Below are 26,696 nucleotides of genomic sequence, written 5' to 3'. Positions count from 1 at the left end.
AAGGAAATCAGTCCTGAATATTCATTGGAAGGACTGATGCTGAAGCTGAAACTCCAGTACTTTGGCCACCTAATGTGAAGAACCAACTAATTTGAAAACACTTTAATGGTGGGAAAGATTGAAGGTGGGAGAAGGGGATGACAGAAGATGACATGGTTGGATGGCATTGCCGATGTAATGTGTTTGAATAGGCTCCCGGAGTTGGTGATGGACAGGGAAGCCTGGTGTGCTGCAGTCCATGGGGTCACAAAGTGTCGGACACGACTGAGCGACTGAACTGAACCGAACCACTCACTGACGAAGCAGACCACAGGACCATATTCTGAGCATGTGTAACCTGCTAGGTGTGTGTCTTTAGGTAGCTTGCTTACTCTGCCCTCCTGTCCCATCTAGATAATGGGGATTATGAGAGTGCCTTCTTGACAGTGTTAGTGAGAGGTCACCCAAGAGAAAAAAGATTTAGCACAAAGCTCTGCACAAAGGGAGTATCTGATAAACACTGGAGGCCATTACAGTGAACATTTTTGAGTTTGCTGGTTTCTTACTTTGGTAAACTTACTGCAGTTCTTGAAAACCACAAGTCTATTAGTGAAGCATATACAGGATTCTGGATTTTAATTAATTCCCAGACAGCTTTCTACAAGTAAGAACATATACTGGGTGGGTTGATATGAATCCACAGTTCACAGTTCTTCAAAGACTGATCATTGTAGGACCCTTCTCTCACAGTGGTGTTTCTTAAGTAGGAAGTCACATGATTCCTTCAGAGGCAAAGCCTGGAACAGAGCGTGTGGCCTTCAGATACCCTCTCACTCCATCCTCTGGTCCCCAAGCTGTGTCTGTGCCACTCTGGAACATGACCCAGCCCCTGCCCAGTTCTCTCCCCATCTCACAGTCTCCGTGTCCACCACATTCCAGCCACGCTGGCCTATTTTTGTCTTTCAAAAACAGCTCGTCACAGGGTTCCTTTACCTTCTAGTCTCTGTTTAAATGGCACCTGCTGAGGAACTTCCCATGAACACCCACTCATGGTTGCCCCTCCTTCCCAGTATACATCACTTATTTTCATAAATAAAATAAATAAATAAATAAATAAAATTTCAAGCAGTTTTACTGCTTGAAATTTCTTGCCAGTCTATGTTTATCATCTCGATACCCACTAGTATAGAAGGTCCATGGAAGATGACTCTTGTCTGTCTTATGGACCACTGCACTCTTAACTACTGGAATAGTGCTTGGCACATACTAGGAATTCAACAAATACTTGTCAATTTAATGCATGCCTAAATCCAAGAATCAATAAGGGGTTGAAACTGAAACATACCAACAGCATCAGAGAGTCCATAGACCCTTTGGCCGTAGGCATCTGTCTTGTCCCAGATGAAGGTGTAGGCCAGGTTGGGAGAGGCCTGGAATGACTTCTGGAAGAGGTGCCCCTCTACAGCAACCATGAGATGAACCTTGATGAGGTTCAGGGGCACCGTGGATTGGGTCATGGTGATCTTCAGCAGTGACTTGTAGCCTGCGGTCCTGGAGCTCAGGTAGCGCAGCTTCACAGTGGACCCAGGGAGCTCAATTTCTTCATGAAGGACCTGGAGGAGAGGAAACACAGGTAGAAACAGCGCATGAAACACACCCCAGAAGCTAGGCTGCTTGCAACCCACGGCTACCTGCCTGCTATCATCCTCACCAAAGCATCCCACCTTACAGGGGTGGGGTGTAAGAACCCCTTCCCATGGCTGAGGAGAGAGAAAAAAACCAACAACCACAACTTTATCCTGCACGATGGAGCGAAGGGGCCGAGGTTACGATTTTTGGATTAATAATTATTCTTGGTCACTGTTGTGTTTCTTTTTAAAACCACACTGTTGGCAAAAGATGTAAATAAGAACAGCAGGCTTTATTGCTAGTTGCATGCAAGCAGGCCACAAGAGGCTGTAATTATATGAACCTGCAACTTCCACTGACAATTGGTATAAAGCAACAGGGAAGCAATAATGTAATATGCCCTCTGTCGTAACACCGATGTAGATCATTAAAGCGCCTCTTATCATGTATCTCTGTGACTAACAGGAATAAAAAGCAATTTGCAGGTGGCGTGCACATATGTGTATCGTTTTTATTCTATTAAAAGCTCCAGTGACTGCCAAAGTCTTGAACAACTATCTGGAAACATCTGGAATGTCCAGGAGAGATTCAGTTTTCTCTCCAGCGACAATAAATTATACTGTGTCCTTACTTTTTGTCCCTCCCCCTTAATAGTAGTTTCTGGCTTACCCCAGGAGAGAGAGATGGTGGGAGGAAGTTGGCCAGTGGGTTTGGGTCAGGGCCGGATCGAGAGTCCCACTCTGGGACCCAGAGCTCCTACCTGGGTCTCGGGCACAATGGGATTCTGTCCCGGGGCGGCACTGAAGAAGGTCGACAACGGGGAGGAAATGATGATCGGATCCGGCCGGACAAACCCACTGAGGTCACAGCTGGGGATGGAGTTCTCCTCTGTCTTCATCACCAGAGTGTCCATGGCGTAAAAGCTATTCCACGGCAGCCACACGGTGCGCTCCTGGCTCATGAACGGGGCCCGCTCAAAGTGCAGCGTCAAGGAGGCACCACCATTGGCGATCAGGTCGAACCTGGAGAGGGGCAAATGGGCTCATTGAGAGGGTCTGAAGGGGCAGAGCAGGCAGGAGGAGACAGCGGGCTTTGTCAGCAGATGGGCTGGCGGGGAGCCCAAACTCTACCACTTACTAGTTGTGTGACTGTGGGCAAGTTGCTGCAATTTCTTCGTCTGTGAAATGGGAATAGTTACACCGACTTCACAGTGTGGCTGAGAGGATGAAATATCATCATGAATTCAGAACAGACGTCAGCGGACTAGACCCGTGAGCTAAAGCCGGCCCACCACCTGTTTTGGTAAAAAGTTTTGTGGGAATCCCAGCCATGTCCATTCATTGACTTATTCTCTCCAGCCATTTCTGGGGTACAGTAGCAGAGCTGAGTAGTTGTAACAGGAACCATATGGCATCTCAGCCTAAAACAGATACAATCTGGCCCTTTACAGAAAATGCTCCTTCACCACTGGTATAAAGCATTTAGCATTGTGCTAGGCTAATAGGAGTCTTTACTACTTAGTGGAGTTACAATGATTTGATCCTAGGCTCAGGAAAGCTTTCTTTTCATCAACCTGTGCTGTTTCTGACTTCTGTTTTTGGTTTCATAGAACTTTAACTTTTTTTGAGATACCATAGACATATAACACTATATTAGTTTCAGGTCTACAACATAATAATTCAATATTTGTATATGTTGTGAAATGTTCACCACCATAAATCCATTCATCACCACGCTCAGTTACAATTTCTTTTTTTCCTGTGCTGAAAATTTTAAGATACGTCTTAGCCACTTTCAACCATACAATACGGTATCATTAACTACAGTTACCACATTGTACATACATCCCAGGACTTTATTATTAGAAGTCTGTACTGTTTAAAAAATTTTTATTTTATATTGGAGTATAGCTGATTAACAATGTTGTGACAGTTTCAGGTGAACAATGAAGGGAGTCAGCCATACATATACACGCATCCAATCCACCCTAAATTTCCCTCCCATCTAGGCTGCCACATAACAGTAAGCAGAGTTCCACATGCGATACAGTAGGTCTTTGTTGGTTAAGAAGTTTCGACTTTTTAACCTCCTTCAACCATTTTGCCTTGTTTCTGATATATTTTCCCAGCACACAAACTCATTTGGCATTTGGAATGAAATGGCTCTTACTGTTTCTCGTATTTTTGACAATTGTTCTTAAACTATATTCCTGCTTGTTCTTTCAGGCTAGATGGAAATCTACTACTAGTGAAGTAAAATAAAGGTAGTTCTTCCCCAGTTAAAGGAAAAGAAAGTCAATGGAGAGAAATCACTCAATTTGACCTTTTTCCACCAGGATCTCAACTCCCTACGGGCAGTGGTGCTCTCTTCCACACACTTCAGAATCCCCAGCACCTAGCAGAGTTCCTAGAGTACAGTAAAAACCCAATGGAAAAAAAGGGGAGATATATGTATATGTATAACTGATTCACTTTGTTGTACCCCTGAAACTAACACAATATTGTAAATCAACTATACTCCAATGAAAATTTTAAAAAACTCAATGAAAATATACAGACTCTCTGACTTCATTCAATTTTGGTAACAGTTTCGGTGTTTCTCAATAGACATAAAATGAGTGAACAGGGAGCATATGAGTATTAAGGTAAATATCATGGTAGAAGAGTTTATTCTGTTAATTTGTTTACATTTTTATTTTAGGGCATGCACGCTGCTGGGGACAGTTTATTTATTTAGAGTGCAGGAGAGTGAAATGTTTTGAAGCGACGTTGTTCCTCCTTGGGATGATAGAGTCGAATCACCCACGTCTGTGGTGCACAGCACTATACATACAACAGATTGTGGGATTCCTTGGAGCATTTCCAAACACATCCTGTGACTTCCAGGCTCTGCTACCTGGACAAGCTGAAGAATCACCAATCCGGGAGGTTGGATACATGATCTAGGAAGTGGATTTAGGTGATAATTAGTCTGGAAGCAGTTAGGAAGGATGGGGCAGTGTGAGGTGGGAGAGACAGCAGACCAAGGACTCAGAAACCTCCTCTGGTGTTATCACAGGACTAGAACGCTGGCTTCCGAGAATGAACAAGTGCCTAGGTAGCCTTGTACGGTACACCTTCACGGTCCTAGTGCATTCAAATCATGAGATTTGGCTGCAGGAACAGAAGATCTAAGACACCAGAAACCTGGCGCATATTAAGAATTTGATGTGAATCATCAGATGCCTTCTTTGAGTCTCAGAAATGGAAATAGGAGGATAGGGCTACTGTGGGCTGGTCATTTTTGAAACTACCCCAAGGCTATTTTAGGACATTAGGGAAAAAACAAAAAAAGTCCAGATTCTTCACCAGAGAAATGACAAGAATCAGAGTACATGATTTGTTTATGATTTTCCAGACCCCAGTTTTATAGGAAAAGTGTTGCATCAGATTTACAGCCACAGCCTCCTCTTTCATTTGAATAGAACACAGTAGTGTGTGGTGTGTGTGTGTGTCTTTGTGTGTTTTAAGGCCAGGGTGGGTGCATGTTTTCCCCTTCCTATAGATGTCTTTTCTTCTTTTTCTCTTTTTCTCTAAATTGCAATTCCATGCCCAACACATTAAGGAAATGACAGCGCTTTCATCTTGGTGGGGGCTGCACGGGTGTGGGTTTCCAATCAGAAGATAATAGGGTAAGGTTGCCTCCTTCACACAGCAGGGTGAAGGCTAAATGTATTTAATTAGACTTCCCTGATTACAGCCCACCCCCTCAAAACAGAAGCGAACACACCACCGCTCCTAAAGTCACAGATGAACACAGAGGGGTTCACCACAGGACACTGTGGCCTGTGGATCCCTGTCACCCTGCATGGCCTTTGATTTAAACGAAAATAGGAGTGAGGTTCCAAGGGCTACTTTCCTTTCCTTCTAGACTGCCACCCTGAACCTTATCCCCAACATACACCCACACATACACACACAGAGTGAAAAGCATTTACACGCCAAGGGAAAAGCATGGGTGTCAGCAGCCCTGGAGAGGTTGGCTACTCTAGTTATCTTCCATTTTTGAGATCATACCAAAAAATATATATCTGGGTGGGGGGATTCTCCCTCGAGATCTGGCCTGGTGGGGTCTCCCCCCAGCCTGCAAGGGGGAGGCATGTGGTTCCAAGCCCACTGCACCATCTGTCTCTTTGCAGCCTCAATACTAAGTAAGTGGAGCCCCACAAAGCTACTTACGTGCCATCTTGGCGGGTGATGGTGTAGCCGTATTTTGGATACTTGACAAAAGACACGTTCACACCAATCAGGGGAGTCCCATCTGTAGTTACTACTTGGCCTCGGATGAGAGAAACCAAACTGAGAGAAAGAGAAACACAAGCTTTTGAGCCATACTCAGGAGAACAAGGGGACAGGCGGTGGGGATCGCCGTCAAGTTCCCCTTCTCTGCTGCCAAAGCTCCCCACCCCCCCATCCTCATCTGGTCCCTAAGGCAAGGAGAAGACTTTCAAATGTCAACTGCTGGCTTCACATGATCATAGGGAGCTGTGGGCAAGAGGGGTGCCTCTGTGCTGGCTTTTCCTGAGGAGCAGTCTGGGGTGAGGTCCATGGGCAGTGTCCTCAGTCCTTCTACTGGGCAATGGGGTCCCCTGGGCACAGTCCCTCTGCCCTTGGCCTCACTCCGCTTCTTGACATTACTTGGCTTTTGCTTGGCCGGAGATCCAGGCTGCCCCACATCACTCATGTTTGTGCCTTAGCCTGGCACACAGAGTATTATCCTCGGGTGAGAGCTTCCCCATCTGCCCACTCATTTCCTTTTTTTGGCTTTGGAGGAAGGCAATGTTACTTCTTCCCTCCAGGCTGGGATGACAGAGGGAGTGGGGAGTGGGGAGGAAGGGAAGCACACAGAGGTTTTTAACAAGGCCAGGGCATATACATACATTGTTGTTTTTTTTTTTGTTTGTTTCGTTTTTCTTTTTAGTTGCCCTTTAAAAATGAAATTTCTCACAATCCATGACAGCCTGAGGAAAAGAGAATATGAGAGATATTTTCTCCAGCAGAACTATCTTAGATTCTGGATTCCATGTAACTATATATTTTTCTTACATCAAATTCCTGCTACCCTGATTTGGGACAGGGGAGGAGGGAAGTGGTTGAAATCCCTCTCAACTTTTGGCCTCTGTGGCAGAAACCTCTCCTCTATCCAGATCACAGTAACTAGAATGTTCCCAAGATGCCAGCATTCAACCAGCTCCTTCGGGGAAATCCCATAAAGCAAAGGACATGCTACAGTAGTCTACTCAAAATCCATGGAGAGAGAACGCACATGTCTCCCTTCGCCTGAATTCTCCTGAGCTCATAGAGAAATGGGCGAATGAGAAGTTCCACTTCTGCACTGAGGCGCCCGCCTACCACGCAGGTCCGCAGCTGTATCGTTGACCCTCAAGCCACCGGGCCATTTGGCGAAGGCAGAGAGGTTCTCAGGCATCCAGATTCCTGGACACGCTCCCAGTTTCTGGACTAGGTAATAAAGCTGAGCTGTTCTGTGCCAGAATCTTGTCCAAGTCTGCTCAATTTTTGGAAAGCACTGACTTCTGCAATCCCAAGTGACCAGAAAACTGGAGGGATGTTCTCTCCAAGCACCTCCCTTTCTATTAGCAATCCCCCTAGCTGTTCCACTCCGACCCTTTGATGATCTCAGGAGGGTTTAGACTGTTCCACTGACAGCTCTAATTGTCTGCGACTGGCTGCCTAACAAATGAATTCCATTTTTAGCTGGTTCTAACCACAATGCTAGAGTCTTTTGAAAGTGGAAAACTAATTTATGAAAATAATTCTTTTGTTCAATTCCCTTTCCTTATCTTAGCTCAGACTAAGATTTCTTTCAGGCCTTCCTAGACACTATTTTAAAATCAATGATGTGTGTTGATGACCACAAGGTACAAGCTGCTTGTGATGAGAAAACAAAATTGGGAATGTATCCCACAGTGGAGTTATTTCCCCCCTCCTTTTTAATACAACTGTTATTTCTTTAAATCACTCCTGCAGCACAAGACTTTGCCGTGTGCCATAGGAATAAAGGGAGCTGGGTTGCCTATGATTTCTACCCTCTATTTTTCTAATTCTTCATTGCTGCTGGCTGCCTACATCTCTAGGCAGTCAATTCGCAGCAAAGATTCAGCTAAGACATGCTATCAGTTCATTTCTATTTATGATTATTGATGTGTAACAATTATCACATTATCTAGATAGTGAGATCTGCTCTATAAATTATAGTGGTGGAGTCAAGGCATTTTAGTTATTTTTGTATGCCATTATCTAGGGGAAACGCCTTCTTAGAAGTCTTGAATTAAGTTCTTTTTTACTCCGAGCTTTGTCCTTCATTATTTGTCAGAGGATAATGCACTGAAATTCACATGCTTAGTGAACTTCAACCTATGTCTTGGAGTAACATTTTGCATTTCTGAATTATGGATCCAAGCTGACATGCTGGAGTGTGGGCTCATTTGGGTGGTGCTATTGATTGCTGCCTTCAAAGCTTCAGAGAAGCTTTCTCTAAAGTAAGTTTCTTTTGCCCAGATCTCTGGGGCTGATATAGTCTACCTAAAATACTGGAGTCCCTGCCTGCTCCCCGACTTCTTGGCTCTAACTCAGGATGCCTTCTGGGAGTGGTAACTACTGGTGAGGAGGATAAGACTGACTTTTAAGGCATAAGTGAAGAAAGAGTATGAAAAGAATACAAGGAAATTAAAGGATTTAGGGGAGAAATAAAATGTTAATAGGAAGCTGACTGAAACAGAGTATGAGCCTTTGAAAGATGCATTTATAGTATAATCAAATGGTATGCAAACCTGGACTTCCCAGGTGGCGCTAGTGGTAAAGAAACTGTCTGCCAATGCAGGGGCTGTAACAGAGGTTGAATTCGGTCTGTGGGTGGGAAAGATCCCCTGGAAGCAATCCACTCCAGTATTCCTGCCTGGGAAATCCCATGGACAGAGGAGCCTGGAGGGCTACAGTCCACAAGGTCGCAAAGAGTCAGACACAGCACGCACACACATGCAAACCTCACTGAAATGGTTATGGACTGATGCAAGGGCCTGTCATCCTGGCAATGGGAATCATGTCCATAATTAAAAAGAAACATACCAACACAGTCTCTGCCCCAGAACTAGGAATTAATAAGCAGAGAAAATATTTTTTTGGTTCCAAGATATGTGGTTTATTTTTTTTTGAGGGTTACTCGTATTAAAATAATATTACTGTGTGTAGTATAATCTACACTTACTAAGTTAATTTTACCAATCAAGAAAATGAAGTTTATGAGGTTAAATCACTTGCCTAATGTGGCACAGCCAGAAGATGTCAGGGTTGAAACTGGCGAGGGCTGAGATTATTTTTTTTCTCTTCTACTTTATTTTTAGTGAAACCAGAACACAGAGAGGCTAAAGTTGCTGGCCCAAGGTGACCTTGTTAAGAACCCTCATAGTCAGAGAGCTGCCACGAATGGGGCTGCATAGCTTCCCAGGGAGCTCTAAGGGCTGCAGAGTTCATTGGCTCTACCATTACCCACCACCTCCCCACTCCCACCCTCCCCAGGCTCTCCCAAGGAGGACCAGAGTCTGAGTTGTGACGTGGTGATAGTCTCCTCCCCAAAGTCTAATGAGGGGGGCTCCAAGACAATCTCTTGTAGACTCAGGGGCTCTTCTAAAATGTAAAGTTCACTATTTCCTTCTCTAGTTGAAAGCCTGCTTAAACAGCATATTTCCTGAGTTGCTTCAGGGTCAGCCCAGACCTAAGTGAGGGGGAAGAAAACTAAGAGAAAGATGGCATGCTGAGGGCTGTCAGAGGGATAAGAGGATAGGGACAAGTTTCTAGAGGTTCCCAGTTCTCATTTCTCCCTGAGAAGGAGCACAGATATGGGAGGGCATCCCCAAGAAGGTCACACCCGCCGTCATCACATCTGCTGACATCATTGTTTTCTGGATCCAGACTGACCCAGAGGGAGAGCAGAGATGTGCAGGCAGGCCTGAAGAGGACAAGACTGCCACCTCTCCTTGCCTTCCTTCCACCCTCAGCATCAAAAACAGCAGCTAGAAGACACCGACTAGGAGGATGGGCATCTCAAAGCCAACTCGTCTCCTTGCTTTCTTCTCCAGGGTACAGCTCTAATCTGTCCTGGTGGGAAAGGAGGGGCCAAGCTGTCTACAAAATAAACCCAGAATTTGCCCCAGAATACTCATAAGCCTCAAATTAGCAACCGAGAGCAAATGTAAATTCAAGAGAATCCACTCTGCCGCCGCCATTTTGGAATGAGAAGGGGAAATGCCCAGGCACAACGCCCAACACCAAGTAAGCAATTAGCAGATACAATCGGTGCGGGTGGGGGTGCGCTGGCTATGAGGATGAAAGCCAATCTGTACACATCAAGTCTCTAGCTCATCATAGGTGCTCAATAAATTCTAGCAACTGGCATCATCCTGACTCTAAGACGCCACAAATGATAAGTCATGCTGTTGAGTTTACAACTGCTTTAAACGCCTATGGTTGATTCATGTCGATGTTTGGTAGAAACCAATACAATACCGTAAAGCAATTATCCTTCCAATGAAAAATAACTAAATTAAAAAATACGCTAATGAATGAGATATTTCAGTTATGATCAAACAGAAGTCACAATCAGGGAGATTTAGAATAACAAGAACGTCATAAAGTAATAGATCCTCAAAATGATCTAGAAAGCAGGCGGTAAACGGGTCTCCAGCAGGTTCTGCACCGCAGGGGGTCAAATCCCACAGAAGAGCCAGGAGCACTTCCTCCTGCTTGGACAGGAAGGGAAGCAGTGACCTCAGTCACCTGCAGGGACAGAAGGGTGCCTACCTGCTGTTGAAAGGGTTGTCTCCAGGAATGATGTGGGTGCTGTCTTTGCCGGCCAGGAGCTTGATGCGGTCGTAGAAGGACTTCACTGCGGGGGAGTCTGTCTGGCCCTGCTGAATGATGTCTAGGGGGTCCCGGGACCCTCGGCAGAGCAGGCTATTCTGACAGGCTGACTGGAGGCAGCAGTCAGGGTCCAGGCAGTCCACCAGGCCATCTGGAAGGGCAGAGACAAAGCCAGGGGTCAGCAGATTTCATGGCCCAAAGCTGCTCTGAGATGCTAGCACCTTTTTTGAAAACTAATTAATTATTGACTGCATTGGGTCTCAGCTGTAGCACGGGGATCTTCATTTCTTTCACTGTAGCCAGCAGACTCTCTAGCTGTGGCACCACGGCTCAGTAGTTGCTGCATGTGGCCTTAGTTGCTCTACAGCACGTGGGATCCAGTGGTTAAGGATAATTGCAAGGCAGATTCTTAACCACCGGACCACCAGGGAAGTCCTTGAGATGTTAACATCTTTGTCCCAACCAGCCTCGACCGTTCCCAAAGGCCTGACCTGGCAGGTTTCCCACAACAAGCCTAGTATATTTCCAATATAAATAAAAGACTGAAAGAAAGTTGTTGAGAATGTTGACAAATGGTTATCCCCAGGTAGTAGATTAGTGTGTCTCCTTCTTTTTCTATCTTGTGTTAAAACTTTTGTATTTCTACTTTTTCTATTATGAACACGTATTATTTGAGCAGTTGGCAATAAAAACTAACACTTTGCTTTTAAACAACGTAGCACAAAAAAATTACCTGTTGCTAGATTTCAGAGACCCATGTTAATGGGTATGCAAGTCATCAAAATGCATGGGATTCCTTAAATCCTGCTTCAGCGGAGAAAAGCATTCCATCCCCACTTCCTCTAAGCCAGGGAGGGTAGTGCTGACTAGTGGGAGCACCAGGGGTGATGAGTGACATTTTCCAGGAAATGTGGAGATATGGCTTTGGCATGAGCATCCACAAACTAAGCCATTAGTTTACCCAATTGCTCTGGAGCTGCCTTCACCATAGCTGCAGGACTCTGAACATTCTGATTTATTTGCCTAGATTCCTGCTCCTTCACCCGTTCCTGAGTCATCTGTGTTTAGTTGCTCAGTCATGTCTGACACTTTGTGACCCCATGGACTGTAGCCTGCCAGGCTCCTCTATCCATGGGATTCTCCAGGCAAGAATACTGGAGTGGGTTGCCATGCCCTCCTCCAGGGGATCTTCGCAACCCAGGGATTGAACCCAGGTCTCCTGCGTTGCAGGTGGATTCTTTACTGTCTGTGCCACCAGGGAAGCCCTCCTAGTCATCTACTGTTCAACAAATATTTGAGTGCTATTCATGTTCTGAAAATAAAACAGGGAACAAAGAATGATGGTGTCTGTCAAAAAGGAGCTGACAGTATAGAGAAGGAAAAGGATATGATGCATCCTTTAAGATCCACACTAGGTGTGGCCTCCTCCAGGAAGCCTTCCTGATGATGTTGATGGCTAAGGTAGGTATTCTTGTTCTGTGCATCCCTGAATCTGAGGTTCTCAGAGAATGGTTCTATATCAAAATCCCACGGGGAGAATCAGGATCCTAACCCAGACCTCCCCAGGCAGAGCCTCCAGGAGTAGGTCCTGGAATCTGCATTTTAAACATGATTCTCAGGTGATTCTAATGCACTAGAAATATTAGAAACCATTGTTCACACTAACTTCCTTGTACTAGAATTATCTATCTCTGATTGCTTGCCTTCCTGTCTGGAAAATGAGCTTTTTGAAAAGAAGAACAGTGTCACATTCATTTTTATATTCATGCTTTGCTTAGTGCCAACGTGGAATCAGACCCAACAAATGTTTGTTGAATGAATAAATGACTGTTTCCCATTCTCCACATGTCTGTTAGGAATGGGGATGGGAATGTTTAGGGCAGTGTTTATGCCTTGGGATTCCTATTAGAATGGATCAGTTAGCTGGTCCTTCTTCACTCTGCTGGGAGTTGATTGAATACACAGTGTAGGAGCTTGGAGAGTAACTTGCTTACACCTCCTTGATTTGATAGCGAGGCATTTGGGGGCCATAATTAGCATCATAAAAACATGTACTCCAATTCCAGGCTGTGACTTGATGAACACTTGAACTGGAGCGCTGAATCAGAGGCCTGGCTGTGTGCTTTAAATTCACTACAAGGTAATTTTTTGGCATTACTCTTTACATTTGGTTCCGCTAATGAAATTGAAATATATAATTTCACCCAAGTTCCACTGTAATTTAGCAATTAATGTACAATGATTTTAATGCATTACTTTCTTTTTAGCAAACAAACAAATTAGGAGGTTGTATGTTCTGCTCGGCTTTAAATTACTAAAACTAGCCTCTCATTTTCCACATGGGCAAATGTTGCTCGGGTGTCTCGTAACACGTTTAGATTTACAAAATTTCCTGGAAGTGCAGACACAGGAGGGTGAGCAGGCAGGCATGCTTAAAATTTAGAGACTTTCAGAGTCATGGCTATGAGTACCTCTGTCCAACGTGCTGGCTGAATCGGGTATCCCCCCAAGAGTCAAGGCAAATCTCAGACCTAAGAAACGGTGTTGGAGACTCATATCTCAGCAGCAGAATGATGCCAAGGTACCATTTCACATCAGCTAAGGGCTCCCAGCGCCCTTGGTAGAATATGAAAGAAGAATAGGATAAAGAAGCCAAGTATTCTTCCTTTAACATCATTTTCCATGGACTGCCCTCACTAGACAGAAGGAATCCACCACGGAATGCCTGCTTTGGATTTAAAAATATCCTGCTGAGATATGTTGGCAGTGCTTCATTCAGCCGCTGCAGAAAGTTCTCAGGTAGAAGAAACCCACTGTTATTAGCACTATAGATTTCTTTAAGGCCACCGGCCTCTTCCCATTAGGAGTTCCATCCATCTCTGGTGGCCTTTTCCTCCCGAAGCTGGGAATGTGATCCCCCCACCCTCAACCCTCTACCACCCACTCTGTACAACCAGCTTGAGGGCCTCGCGTCGGGATCAAATAATAACTTAAGACAGTCTTTCCTGTTCAGATTCTTCTCCCAACCCCCTCGAGTCAGCTACTCCTTCCGGATCTGTGACTGCTTCAAAAGTGTGGACCTTAAATTTCCTCACTGTTTTTGTTGACTCTGGGCTTTTTATTCAAGGGTCCGTCTGGCAGCAGGAGATGTCCTACAAACACATCAGCAATAGCAGATGGCAAATGCTTAAAATAAAAAGGATATAAATGATGTCCTCCTACATATTTACATTTACCTGCTCCAGACATTATGCATTTGGGGTTCTAGCCGTTATTAAGTGTGAGCATACGTTACGCCTGTAATGACCTCATCATGTTTTGCGATTATGGGCTGCAGCCGCCAAACACTTGCAGACGACACTGTGAACCTGAAATTGGCACTCCAATCTCCCCGCGGCCTGTCAGTCACAAGAAGCGCATCTTTATGCCAGCAAGCCCCTCGCATGGAGTCTGACATGGCAATCTTCAGTAAATTACCCTGTCACTGACAATCTTGCAGTTATCTCGCAAACAATCAAGCAGGCAATCAAACTGTTCTGAATTGCCAGTTCAGGACCTGAGAGGCTGCCGACGTCTCCATTCAACAGGGGCGTGAAAGCGGCTTGGCCCCTGCATGACATTGGATGATTTCTTTTTTTATTTATCTGCCTACTTATTTGTTTGTCTGCTTGGCTTTCTCCTGGTGAGAGAGGTTTGCAGAGTCTTCGAAAAGAGCCCCGTTCTGACTCAGCGGTTATGGGAAAGTTTGACCCAGGTCTTCCCCATCAGCTCACAGCGGAGTCCTACGTCCGCTTCATAAACATTCTTATTTACTCCACTCTGCAAGATGCGGCTGTGGAGTATTAACTAGGTGCTTTAAGTTAGAACACACACTAAAGAAAAGTTCTGGCTGTATGCCACACACAGACATGGTATGCTAATGGGAATGGCCATTCCAGAGAAATATGGATAGGGAGAAATTTTCTGGGAGCGGTAGGTGAGGCATTCTTTGTATTGCTTTTGACAAAGAAAATCAGAGAGAATCCTGCATAACAGTGCTGGCAACGTGACACTAAAATCAGGTTAATGCTAAATGGAAAGCTTTGGATTGGCATTCTCACGATAAGAAGCCAAAAGTCTACACAGAGTCTACACGGAGGTTACGAACCTGGACTGTGAATTCCTCTAGTCCCTGGCTGTGTCAGCTTAGAAAGAAAAAGTTTACAATCAAAGTTTTGCTGGCTGAAACTCAATTTCTTTGCCTTTAAAACTGAGTGATAACAATGCATATATCATAGGGTCATATGATGGGGAATGGACAGATATAGTATCAGTCGGGCATACAGTATACATGGACAGAGGATGAGGTGGTCGGATAGCATCACTGACCCAGTGGACATGAGTTGGAGCGAACTCCAGGAGATAGTGAAGGACAGGACTTGCTATGGTCCATGGGGTTGCAGAGTTAGACATGACTTAGGGACTGACCAATACAGGATATGTTCAATGATAGGAATTACCATAACCAGAAACTCCCTGAAGTTTTCCCTTTTTTCAGTGGATAAAAATGGGATACAAAGAAATAAATGGAACGAATGTCCCCTGATTAGAGTCATTCATGGGTAGGTTGCAGTTGGGCAAGAATGCTATGTTTTCAAATAGGGATAAGTTAATAATTGGTGGTAATAATAAATGCTATAGATTGTACTGGATTTACATATATTCTTGATTTATACCCTTATGGCAACCCTACAAAGCAGAAAAATAGAACCCATAAGCTGCAGACTCTGGATCGGGGTGTCTGGGTTTGAATCTCAGAGCAGCTACTACCCATCTGCTGACCGTGGACAATTCAGTGCTCTGTGCCTCAGCTTTCTTAGCTACAAAATGAAGATGACACCAAGTGCTGTTGGGAGGATGAAAGCAGTTATTTCATATTCAGGACGTGGAAGAGCACCTGGTGTAGAAAATACTCAGAACAACGCCCATCCTACAGAATTGGAAATGAGGCTCAGAAAAACTAAGTAAATTCTTCGAGTGGTCAAGAAGCAGCTTTGGAGAAAAAGCAGAAAGAGGCAACCCATGACTTCACCACCCATTGTCTTCTTCATCGGAAGGAGGAGATGCTTCCTTCCCAAAGGGAGCTTGAAGACAGGGCAGTGGCCACTCATTAAGCCGGGAAGGCATGAGCAGCGGCGAGATTTAATCACTTCTGAAGGCTTGTCTGCCCTACAGCTGAGGAAGAGTCTGGCTGGTTGAAATGGACATCTGAAAAAGGAATCAGCATGAGAAACAAGATGCCTGGGAATTCACTGTCTGCAGTGCAGGCTGCTAAGGACCACACTGTTTACCTGGGAGCCTCGAGCCCCCCTCCAGCTGTTTACCACTGGTACAAGGTGGCACACCTGAGTGGGCTGCAGGCTGGTGCCAGCTGTTTCCAGCTGCTGCCTCCTTTGTTCTGGAAGGCTTTTTAAGGAGTTCCTCAACAGTCCAGAGATTTAACCTCAGATCCTTCACTGAACACTTAACAGTGATGCTACTCTCGGGGGACAGGGGCCACGGGTGAACAGAGAAGCTATAGCAAACAACTGAGCACTTCCAAGTTGGCTGAAAGATGCACCTCTCTTCCGTCTGGGGAAGGCTGCCTGAGTCCATGCATCACTCCTGTAGGAAAGCAAAGTCTCCAGGAATGAGACGAGGGTTATTTCATTTCCTCTTCGATCTCTGTAAACTGGGCAGCTTTGGGAGAATCCAGATGGAGGCATTTGGGTCTGTTCTTGGTGCCTTTTGTTCCTTGCAGCTTGGTATGCAAGTGACTCCCTCAATGACCTGCATGAACTCTCTGGCTTTCGTGGGTATTAAAGGCTTCAGAGGAAGATCCAAATTTACTTTTCTCAGTTTTATTTTGTGACAGGGTGGCACAAATCAACTCTCACAATTCACTTCAGGTGCCACGGATAAACTCTGCTAGTGTCTGTAGGCAGCACAAGGTTGGGGACTGGTCGGCAGCTCATGAAAAACGAGCCGCACTTTTTCCCAGATCAGGAATTGACAAGAGGGACCACCAACCATCAAATCTACCTTTCCCACTCAGTAGGGTGGACTGGTTAAAACACTGGCTTTCAAGACTACATAGTCTTTCATTTATCGGATGTTCAAGAACAGGCAAAGTTCCTGACTCATAGTAGAAACGTTAGAAATTGTAGTCACCCTTATAGGGAGGTATTGCCTGGAAAAGAATATAGGGGACCTTTCAGGTTCTGGGAATTTTCTAGATTATCTTATTCACTCGACCACACAAGTGATTATTTCGATAAAAACTCATCAAGGTGCATCTTTAAGATTATGCGCTTCACGTATTTGCTAACAGATTGACTCTGGGCAAGATGATCACCCTCTCTGTGCTCTGTCTTCCTTAAGCACTAAGCAGGCATGATGATGATGGCGGTGCTGCTGCTGCTGCTGCTAATGCTGACGACCTCACAGGAGCATTGGGAGGATTAAATAAGAGCACCTAGTAACTTACTGTTGTTGCTGTTTAGTTGCTAAATTGTGTCTGACTCTTTGCAACCCCATGGACAACAGCCTGCCAGGCTCCTCTATCCATGGGATCTCCCAGGCAAGAATACCAGAGTGGGTAGCCATTTCCTATCCAAGTAACCTACTACGTGCTTCCAAATCATTTCTACTTCTTTTCTTCTTTTTGAGTCTTCTTGGCATCATATAGGTCTGTTTCCCATACAGAGTACAGTACTTGTCATATTCTCATTTTCCCAACAAAATACAGGGAATCCAGGTAGTAAACCCAATAATCCTAGGGCAGTTTTTGAGATCACCTGAATGATGGAGAGGAGGGGGGAATGAATGAAGCAGTGGTGAGAAGGAAGGAGGTGACAAGTTGGGGCAAGAAGGAGACCTGTACTGTGTGCTGCTGGAGAGCAGCCTCCACTGCAGGCTGACAGAGGCCAAAGGCTCCTGAATTCCAGCCAGACACATAAAGGGGTTCTTGAGTGAAAAAAGAAATACAGTGACCATAGGATTTGACTTGCCCTGGGAGTTATTTTGTTTTAAGGTGAGCTCTTATAGGACCGTGCTGAAAGGGTATGGGGTCCCTGGCTAATATTTTCCTGCCAGGCCTATATCTGGGTAAACAATCTGAGTTTCCCAGATCAGCATATCAGCACTATTCTGGCAGCCTGATCTTACATAAACTTGCAGAAGAAACACTCCTTCAGCCAGCAGGAGCAACTGACTCACCAATCTGCTCTCTGATGTTGAGGCTGGGTGTTGGACCTTGAGATAACTCAGAAATGCAAATCTCCAAGCATCTCAGGGTATCTGGTCAACCGTACATGCGTGGGGGTGAAGGTGAGGAGGGGGAGAGGGTCAGAGAGCACGTGAAAGGAAGAAATAGGACCCAGGGCTCCTGAGGGCTCTAGTCCAGGTGAGGGCACTGCATTGCTGATCCTGGCCAGTCTCTGCCACTGGGACAGCACTTACAAAATTTTAAGGCAGGTCCAACACTCCAAAGCTCAGGGAACCATTGTCCAGGGCAATACTGGCCTTCTATCCTAGCTAAACAAATAACAATAATAATACAGGCTTTAGAGTTAGAATGGTCTGGTTTTAAAATCTGTCCTATCTATCATTCATTAGCTATGGTGAGCGACTTCCTGTGACTTGGTGTTCCCAACTACAGAGTGGACTTAATAGCACCTATGTCACCAAAGATCAGGGAGATGCTATAAGATGGTCCATGTGAAATGAGAAGATGAAGGTACTGCGCTAAACACAGAGGAAGAGCTCAACAAACGGGGGAGGCTGTTTTTAATGATATTTCCTGCTCTCCACCAGGGAAGGGGACTCTTCTATTTGCATTTTACCCAATGCCTGCTGACAAGTTGGAAGTGAGGGATAATTGAAAGTATTCCAGCTTGATGTAACTAAGAAGTGAAAGGCACAGGCAAGGCTGACTTGATTTAACCTGGCAATATGAGATTAGTTCTTCATTGCCTCTGTTAGGTCTCCCGCACTGCCAACCTTTTAAAGCAATAGATTGGCTGACAGGGTGCTCATTTGGAAGGTTTCACCTGCCATTAATACCCTGGCTGCCTGATGGACCATCGTTCGGCAGGCATCTCGCCTCTCCCCCCATGGGGCACCCGCCATTCTCAAACATTGCAAGAAGTAAAATTGTATTTGCATTCCTTCTGGAAGGCCTGTTGGAAGTGTTCCTCTTGCTTCCTGTCAACTCTTTTTGTCAGTCTCTGATTTCCAAGGCCTGGGATCCCTGCCCCCAAAGCACCTTCCAGCTTTGCTTATAACTTAGCAGTGGAAGATCCATCATGTCCAATCAGAGACCTGGCAGAGTGGAGGCCCCCACTAAGAGCTCCTTTGCTGGCTTTCCTGGTCTTCAGGATGGATGTGGGAAAGAAAGCAAAGACTGCCTAGGAAAACCCAGGCACTGTTACTGAAGGCAGTGATATGATCCAAGTAAAACCTCTTTTTGATGGGATTCTGGTTTACCCTGAAGCTACTGGGGCATCTGGTCGACTCCATATGCATGGGGATGGGAGGTGAGGGATGGTAGAAATCTTATGGTAATGAACTTGAAATGTGTGTCTAGTTTTCTTTTTTTGGGGGGTGGGGGGGTGGGGGGGGATGCTTCTTCATCAAAAATAAAACAAGTGGACAAAAAACAAAAACAAACACTATCAACCAAACCCTTTAAAACCAATGCTTCTCAAATTCTAACCAGCATCAGAGTCACTTGTTAAAATGTAGATTCTAATCCTGTAGTTTTAGAGTTTGGGACTCGAGAGCGTGCATTGCTTATAAGCTCGCAGGTGATGCTGACGCTGGTGTTCTGAGCACGTACTTCTATAAATCAGGCACCAAACTGCTGATGGTCAGGTTATGCTCCCAGATTTCCTGTCCTGGAATCAGCTCAGTGATGTTAAAGTACTGATCATTATCTCACCCACACCTACTGAATTCCTGAGAGTGGAAACTGGGAATCTGCATTTTAAAGAAAATGCCCCGTGTGATTCCTTTGCTCACTAGAGCTTGAGACTGCCCCACCGCCCGCCTCCCCGCCCCCCACCCGCTCTCAATGACTGGAAACACCTTTCAGATATCCACAGCAGCACAACTCACCCTCAGGCAACTTATGCCTCCTGGGGGAGAGTAACAGGGGTTCCCTAAAATAGAGAGTGAGGTGGGACAGAAGGGTCTGCGGTCAGTCTAGGGGGTGCTGGTTAAACAAAGGTAAAGTGGCTTCTTCACGGCGGGACGTCTCAGAGCCTTGGTTGAGTGACTGTGCGTTAGGGATCGTTACTGTTGCGATGGAGTGTGCGGTATTTCCTGACGGTGGACGCTTTTTGGCTTGGAGCATCTCCACGCCAACAGTCTAGTGTCTTACTAGTTGGGAAGCACTTCAGGAGAGCGCAGGGCTCTAGGTTTGGGGATTTCCCCCTAGGAAGGGCCAGCCAAACCTTCATCTACTCCATACTGACAAGTGACAGCTCCATGCTTTAGTGACCATCTTGTCAAACACAGGCTTGGGGTGGTCAGTCCTCATGCAAACTACACCACCAAAACGAGCACACTGGCTCAGAGCCTCTGTCCTTGTGCTCCCGGAGCCTCCCAAAGCCAGTGCATTTCAGCACAGGGATCCTGTGCTCGGTGACAGCATCCCTGGGGGTCAGTACGGCCACGGATCATCTAATGAGAGCTAATGGCTGCTCTTATGAAGAGCTTACTAAGTGCCAGGCACCGGGCTAAGTGCTTTACATGCATCCTCTCATTAAATTACCATCAGAACTCCAGGCATCATCAACACTGCTGTTTACAGATGAAGAACTGCAGATTGAGAGAGATTAAACACCTCACCTAAGACCATGCAGCTTTTATCTGGTGGGGCTGTTCTGTTTTATTTTTTACAGAGAACATTTGTAGTTTGTTCAAAACTGCCAGAGTGCCAACGTGAAGATAGTTTTCCACACGGTGTCTACACTCCTTTGCTTGGAACGTGTCTGGGCTCCACCCAGAGACTCACCATCATCTGAGGTAACGCGAGGAGGCCCAGGAATATAAACCATCTGGGTGTGACCCTGAAGGTCCTGGTCAAAACCCAGCCATCAAGGATGGTCTTACTATCCACACACAGCCCGAGGTCATGTGTACAAGAACCCTGTGAGTCTCAGGGAGCAGACCAGTCTGCTTTGTGTCCTCCTGAAACTAAATCTTCTCAAATTACCTGCTTCTAACATGCTTCCTCTGCAGCCAACGTGGCCCTCCTGTGGTCTGACCCTCCAGAACACCACCGGAGTGGGAAGTACCCCTGTGAATCAGGGCACACACCCCCACCTACCTGCAGTGTGTGAAGCCACAGGGTTTGGGGTCCCACTTTCCTCATTGAAACTGCTCTAACATTGCACCAGAACTTTCCTCGACAGTGTCCATGTGGTCTCCTTGACTGTCCCATGAGCATAAGGACAGAAACCCAGTGACCTCGCACACCTCGCACGGGCTGCCGTGGCCCCTGCTTCACAGGTGCCCCTGAGTGGTACCCACAGGTGACACCTGTCAGAGTCAAGCACTTGGGGTTAAAGGGCAACCACTGGAATGCAGCTCTCTGTCTTTCCTAAGGAGATCGTACATCTGGTCATACGTGGTTTTGAAATCATAAATGTTTGGCTTGCTGGGCGCTGGTCCTAGAAGCTTCACGCAAGTTCCTGTGCAGAAGGACCGGATGCTGAATCCTTGTTTGCTGCAGAAGGTTAGAGATGATCCTTAAGGCAGGGAAAATGTTCTAGCTGCTGGAGCTGATACCATGCTTGGTCTACCCAGTTTCGTCTCAATGTTCAGATCAACACAGAAATCGACCTTCTTTCAACCAATCCTTCCGGTCTTAGTTCTGCCTCCTGAGAATGTTGTGCGCCTCCACGCTCCGGTTCTGGTTGATGGAGCACACCAGCGCCACCCGCAGAGGCAACGATAGCATGGCGGTGGCTGCACCGCCTAGGGCTGCGTTTTGAACCCAGTTTGTTGCACTCCAAAATCAAATCCTGCGTGAGGCTGCCATGACAGGTCTGCTACTGTGAAACATTCCGAATGGCCAACACACAGGAGCAGCTTATCTGCCACATGGCCATGCTTAGTGCCTGTGCCAAGCTCTTTAATTTAAGGCAGGACTACATCAAACAGAAGAGGGACGATTTCAAGCCATAGGGAAGGGCAATTTATTTTTTGAAAAAGCAGGATGCAGAATGTTTTAGCTGTCCTCCACCCCAGCTCCTCACTTCACCCAGCTTACACTTCTGCCTTGGGCAGACCGCCACAGGGCTGTCCCCTCACTAGCATCTTCAGTTTCTCTGTGCTTTCTCAGCCTGAGCCAAGCATCCTGATCCAGCCACCAGCCAGTAATGCCCACAAGAACCCTTTGAGGCAGGTTCTGTGTGGCTCATATGGTAAAGAGTCTGCCTGCCATGTGGGAGACCCGGGTTTGATCCCTGGGTCGGGAAGATCCCCTGGAGAAGGGAATGGCAACCCACTCCAGTATTCTTGCCTGGAGACTCCCATAGACAGAGGAGCCTGACAGGCTACAGTCCATGGGGTTGCAAAGAGTCACTAATACTTTTCTTTTTATATTCTGTGTGCTCCGCCTTGCAGTTAAAGAAATGGAGGCTCAGAGAGCTTAAGGGTCTTGCCCACAGTCACACAGGAAGTACATGATGGAGGAGTGATTCACCCCTAGGAGGTCTATGCTCTTGGTTTCTATCCTTTGTTCTTCACAGGAGGCTGCAAGTGGTCACCGCAACTTCAGGGAGTCCTGTGAAGGCTGCAGAACTTGGGGAAGGCAATGCCAAGCCTTCAGAGAACATCCCCCTCTAGCTGCTGTCTCTTTCAGTCTTTCTCTCTCCTCTTTCTTCCCCTCCCCTTCTGCCTCTCCTCAGCACACAGAGCCTCTAGGAACAGTGATCTCACTTGATCAGAAAGTTTCGCCTCGGACATCCCTGACAGGCCTTGCTGGCACCGTCTCCCCCGTGTTAGCCCAGGGCCACGTTTCTATACCCGGGGGCTTTCTCCCCAGCCTGCAGCTGTCTGCCCCCTTTCTTGCTGCAAAAACTGGCGGCAACAGAGAGCGGGGCTTCTGATCTCAGGCACTGACTTCCCCACATGCTGGCCTGGCCCTGCTGCTTGTGGCCTCTCCCAGCTCCGTCTACTCCCCCCCACCATGCCTGCTGCCCTCATCAACTACCATTTCAAAGAGCCCACTGACAGGTCAGACAGAAGAGAGCCGATGGCCAGGGAGTCCGGGCCTGGCAGGGGGTGGCAGCCTGGTGGGGTGCCAGACACTGACTAGCTGGGGCCCTCAGAAAAGAAGAGGGCTGTCACCACCGACACCTCTGAGCAACAAGCCGGAACAGTCCCTTTCCGCCTGAGGAGAGGCCCTGTCTCCTGGGGGATTGAGGGCAGGTGGGAGGGCTGGCCCCAAAGCTGAGAGAATTAGCAGGTAAAGAATAAAGAAATACCCCCAGCCCGGGCATGGGGAGAAGGGACCAGACTTGGCTATCAGAAGCTTCCTGCTAGATGAGGGCAATCAGAAGTGCGAATTCCTAAAACTGGCCATTACTCCACCCCAGGCGCTGTGCTGAACGCTCCCTAGAGATGTGCTCAATTTAATCCTCACACCCACTCTACAGTGAGGGCACTGAGAACTGGTACAGTACCGCCAATTATGATCCCAGGATCTGGAGGTCTGCAATGCATTGGCTGTGTGGCTTTGGGTTAGTTCCTTTACCTCTCTGAGCCCCAGCGTCCTCATCGGTAAACTGAAAATGATCGTATCAGCATAATAGGGTTGTTGTGAAAGGCTAAATAAGCTCCGCGCAAAAGCACTCCATGGATAGTAACCATCTGTTTACTCTGGCTTCCGTGCTACTCCACATTTGGTCAAGTGACCCATACTGCGGGAGGTCGGGACCCACTCGGGACTGATTCCTGGCTGCCTCTGCCTTTCGTTGGAGGAGGATTATGGAGCCTGCCTACCTACTGCGGTCAGCCCACAGGAAGTCAATGCACAGGGTGAGCAAAGTTGGCTACAGAGGCAAAGAGCAGCAGAACCACACGTTCACATTTTTGCGAAAGAAACAGTGTAGCTCACACTTGGATTTTCTTTGCATTAATACAGTGGTGTCAATGGTATGTAGTGACTTGGGTGTCACTGTCTGTGTGTGTTGCTTTAATCCTCAAATGAAATTTATTCATCCTATTAATAATCTCTTGAATAAATGACAACTGCTTATCTTAGATACTTCATATTCAAGCTTTCATTCTTCAAGTTACTTAATAATGAATTGACCAAGACAGATAGAAACCTGGAGGTTGTGGGCCTAGCCTTGAGAGGGGAAACAGTGGACAAACAAATTATAATAGACTTTGCAAGAGTGACAGTGTTTTGAAGAAAAGTAAAGGGGAGGCCAAGTGTTGAAGAGGGATGGAGGAGAGCCAGGGATGGCATCTCTGAAGTGACGACTGGGTAGAAACCTAAGTGAAATGAGGAAACAAATTGCAGAAACATCTGGGGGAAAAGCATTTGGGTCAGAGGGAACAGCAGGTACAAAAGCCCAGGGATGGGGTGTATTTTGTGAGCTATGGGGAGAACAAGAAGGTGGACACTGGGCCAGTGGAAGGAGAGGGTAAGGAAGAAAGGAGATCAGATGGAAGCGGGGACTTGCTTTTGCAAATGAATGGCCAGTGTTGCACCTGGACGCCATTCTATGGGAGAGGAGATGCCCTGGAAAGGTCTGAGAAGCGCTGTGATATGACCTGACCTTTAAAGAGGATTCTTCTGAGGGGCCTGTGTGGGATAGACTGGCAGCTGCAGGAACAGTAGTCAGCCTAGCAGAGTTGATGGCAGGATGTGGGTGGAGCTGGGAGGACATTAAGAAACCAGGGCCTTAATAATTAGGAATAGAGACTGGAGGGGCCAGAAAAAGGTGTACCCATGGATCTGTGTGACACCATGCAGACAAAGGTGGCAGGTGAGAGAACCAGGGAATGACCGCTCCAGTAGACCTGCCCCAGGGATTGAGCTTGGGGATGTTCCTGTGGCCTTAAGGCCAGAGTGCCTTAGCTGGTTTCCCCATCGGGCAGCCCAGGGCCATTAGGCCTGCAGACATCATCCCCTGCAGGCACTTGAGCTCTCCTCACAAGGGGACATATTGTGCCAAGTCAGTGGTTTTCAAAGTGTCAGCATCTTCTGGGCACTCACTAGAAATGAGCATCAGGATCCCCTACCAGACCTATCGAATGAGAAACTCTGGGAATGAGGCCCAGCCTAACCTGTGCCTTACTCCCTTCTGGAGACTCTGATGCCCACTGACCGATGGAAATCACTGTGCTAAGCGTTTTGCACGGATGAGCTCATTTAAGCATCACAGTATCCCGTAAGGTAGGATCCATCATTAGCCCCACTTTAGGGAGGACAAAACTGAGGCTCAGAGAAATAGAAGGGACCTACTTACATTCATACCATGAACCGGTCAGGGGAGCCAGAAGGTGAACAAAACCTCCTGACCCCAGAACCTCTTTATCATCCTGCCAGGTTGCCTCTTCCTGCCACAGGCAATGAGGCATCATAAAGAAAGACACTTCTCTGCTGCGAGTGTGTGTGTTCAGGAATAATTCAAACACATCTTCCTGTCTGAAGAAAAGGGGTGGCTGTGATTTTGGGGACCAAGATGCTCAGTGGAGGAAGGTAAAGCCAATACTTGGGATAAAATGCTCTGTTTGGCACACAAGAGCTGCCACACAAGAGCTGGTCTATCCCTACCAGCTTCCCCAGTTTCCCCTGCCTCCATGCTCCACACTCTCCGTTGTCTCAGATGCCCCCAAATGTGCTGTGTCCCCTTGCCATTTTCCTCATCCACCATGCCCTTCCCTCTTTTCTTATCTGATTCCTCTCTAGCTTTCAAAATTCCCACTTTACTGGCTTCGATGTCTCTCTTCCGGGCTGCCACTGTCCTGTGGCCTCAGGTCTATCGTGGACACTTAGGACACGGCTTTGAATGGTTTCACGTCTTCTTCACCCATCTTTAGACTGTGGGTTCTTTGTGGGACTCTGTGTCTCATGCCTCACAGAGTAGAGGCTTGGTGTACATCTGTTAAATGAATGAATGATTTGGGGGCGTCTGTCCCAGAGTGGCTGGTTTGGGGGGAGGTGTTTTTCATCATCACCATCAATGACAAGATGTCTGCACAGAGTGGGGACTGGGGTGGAGTTAGTCCCACTTGGGGTGCAACTTTAAAGAAGGCACTCACAGGACTTCCCCGGTGGTCCAGTGGTTGAGAATCTACCTTCCAATGCAGGGAATGCAGGTTTAGTCCCTGGTCCAGGAACTAAGATCCTACATGACCCAGGGCAACTAAGCCCATTTGCCTCAGTTTCTAAAGCCATGCGCTCTGGAGCCTGTTGGCTACAACAAGAGAAGTGTGTGGGCCACAACGGGAGGGAAGCCCCAGAGTGTAGCAACGAAGAGCTTGCACTCCACCGCAGAGACCCAGTGCCGCCAGAAAAAAAGACGCTGCTCACTCTCAAGTGTGTCTAGGTCCCGGGTCTCAGACAGACTTTGGCTCAAACAAGCAATGCCAGGCACCCATTCTCTGGAGGGTAACTGGGTCCCTTTGGGGAAAGATGTACTGGGTTTAAAGCCAGGAAATAACTGTCCCCCAGCATTCATCACAGCACTATTTACTAAAGCTAGGGCATGGAAGCAACCCAGATGTCCACTGTCAGATTAACAAATCAGGAAGTTGTGGTACATATACACGATGGAATATTACTCAGTCAGAAAAAGGAATGCATCTGAGTCAGTTCTAATGAGGTGGATGAACCTAGAGCCTATTACATAGAGTGAAGTAAGTCAGAAAGAAAAAAACAAATGTTGTATATTGACGCATATATATGGAATCTTGAAAGATGTTAATAATGAGCCTATTTGCAGGGCAGCAGTGGAGATGCAGACATAGGGAACAGACTTGTGGACACAGTGGGGAAAGGAGCGGGTGGGACGAATGGAGAGAGTGGCGTGGAAACACATATATTACCAAATGTAAAACAGATAGCCAATGGGAATCTGCCATGTGTTGCAGGGAGCTCAAACCTGGCGCTATGTGACAACCTAGAGG

General features: G+C 46.7%; 1 protein-coding gene across 1 annotated transcript in view; it reads right to left on the bottom strand.

The window, feature by feature from the left end:
• The window catches only part of TENM2 (teneurin transmembrane protein 2), a 1,062,966-nt gene that overhangs the window by 92,676 nt on the left and 943,594 nt on the right, over positions 1-26,696 (bottom strand). Inside the window, exons 14-17 of the mRNA XM_052642871.1 lie at positions 10,464-10,674; positions 5,826-5,945; positions 2,369-2,630; positions 1,325-1,592 (exon numbers count right to left, since the gene is read on the bottom strand). Of these exons, the coding sequence (XP_052498831.1) occupies positions 1,325-1,592; positions 2,369-2,630; positions 5,826-5,945; positions 10,464-10,674 (861 nt within the window). The remainder of the gene's footprint in view (positions 1-1,324; positions 1,593-2,368; positions 2,631-5,825; positions 5,946-10,463; positions 10,675-26,696) is intronic.

The sequence above is a fragment of the Budorcas taxicolor genome, chromosome 7, assembly GCF_023091745.1.
Source record: "Budorcas taxicolor isolate Tak-1 chromosome 7, Takin1.1, whole genome shotgun sequence".
Taxonomy (NCBI): Eukaryota; Metazoa; Chordata; class Mammalia; order Artiodactyla; family Bovidae; genus Budorcas; species Budorcas taxicolor.
This window is presented reverse-complemented; position numbering and strand designations above follow the sequence as displayed.